This window comes from Rhincodon typus, chromosome 46 (assembly GCF_021869965.1).
Source record: "Rhincodon typus isolate 14 chromosome 46, sRhiTyp1.1, whole genome shotgun sequence".
NCBI lineage: Eukaryota > Metazoa > Chordata > Chondrichthyes > Orectolobiformes > Rhincodontidae > Rhincodon > Rhincodon typus.
Window position 1 is genome coordinate 8,600,926 of NC_063377.1, and position 1,074 is coordinate 8,601,999.

Consider the following 1,074-nt stretch of genomic DNA (forward strand, 5'->3'; position numbering starts at 1 on the left):
GGGGGGATGGGGGTAAAGTGTGGGGGGATGGGGGTAATGGGGGGAGGGGATGGGGGTACCGTGGGGGGGGGGTGGGGGTACCGGGTGGGGGGGTGGGGTGGGGGGGGGTGGGGGTACCGTGTGGGGCAGTGGGGTGGGGTGGGGTGGGGGTTGTGAGCGCTGGGACCCTGGTCCATGCTCCAGAAGCCCACTGAGCCGTTTGTTTCTGCTTCCCCCAGGGGACGGTGATTGTGGAGCGATGGTGGCAGGTACCACTGTCCAAGGAGGGCAGGCCTCCCAGACTGCACCCCAGGAGACACCGGGTCTACAGATTGGTGGAGGACATCAAACACAGGCCCAGGGGGAACCTGGAGCTCATCCTGACCCAGACGGTGCCCAGTACGTATCGAACCGCACTCTCTCTCTCTCTCTCTCACTGTCTGTCTGTCTCTCTCTCTGTCTCTGTCTGTCTGTGTCTATCTCTCTCTCTCTCTCTCTATCCCGTTCCCGAGCTCCCTGTTAACCCGGTCTCATTCTCTCCTTACTCCCTCAATACAGAGCTCGGAGGCCGAGGGGACACTGTGTTTGTGAAAAAGTCTGTTGGTCGGAACCAGCTCCTTCCCCGAGGTCTAGCAGTCTACGCCTCACCTGAGAACAAAGCTGTCTTCGAGGAGGAGAGAAGGGTGAGTGAAGCATTCTCCACGTGAGCCGGGCTATCCCAGTCTCCGGCACAGCTCCCATATCCCACCTCACCCCTCGGTCCCCACAGTCAGCTCCCCATTCCCATCCCCGCCCCAGGGAGACCCGTTGTACCTTCACCCAGTGCTACTGGAGTGGAGAAGTCTGTAGGGAGTTGGCATTCCATCCAAATGAAATGTGTTGTTGTTTTTAACAGTTGCTTCACGAGGGCAAACCAGAGGAAAGGCTGCAAACCCGGACGGGAGAAATGGTGAGAGTCATCTACAACCCCTTCCCCCTCCCATTTCCCCCTCCCATTTCCCCCTCCCATTTCCCCCTCCCATTTCCCCCTCCCATTTCCCCCTCCCATTTCCCCCTCCCATTTCCCCCTCCCATTTCCCCCTCCCATTTCCCCCT

At 59.9% G+C, this 1,074-nt stretch overlaps 1 protein-coding gene across 1 annotated transcript in view; it reads left to right on the forward strand.

Moving 5' to 3' along the window:
* Positions 1-1,074, forward strand: part of mrpl9 (mitochondrial ribosomal protein L9) — a 5,755-nt gene that overhangs the window by 696 nt on the left and 3,985 nt on the right. The window contains exons 2-4 of the mRNA XM_048620432.1: positions 219-378; positions 538-662; positions 875-928. Coding sequence (XP_048476389.1) covers positions 219-378; positions 538-662; positions 875-928 — 339 coding nt within the window. The remainder of the gene's footprint in view (positions 1-218; positions 379-537; positions 663-874; positions 929-1,074) is intronic.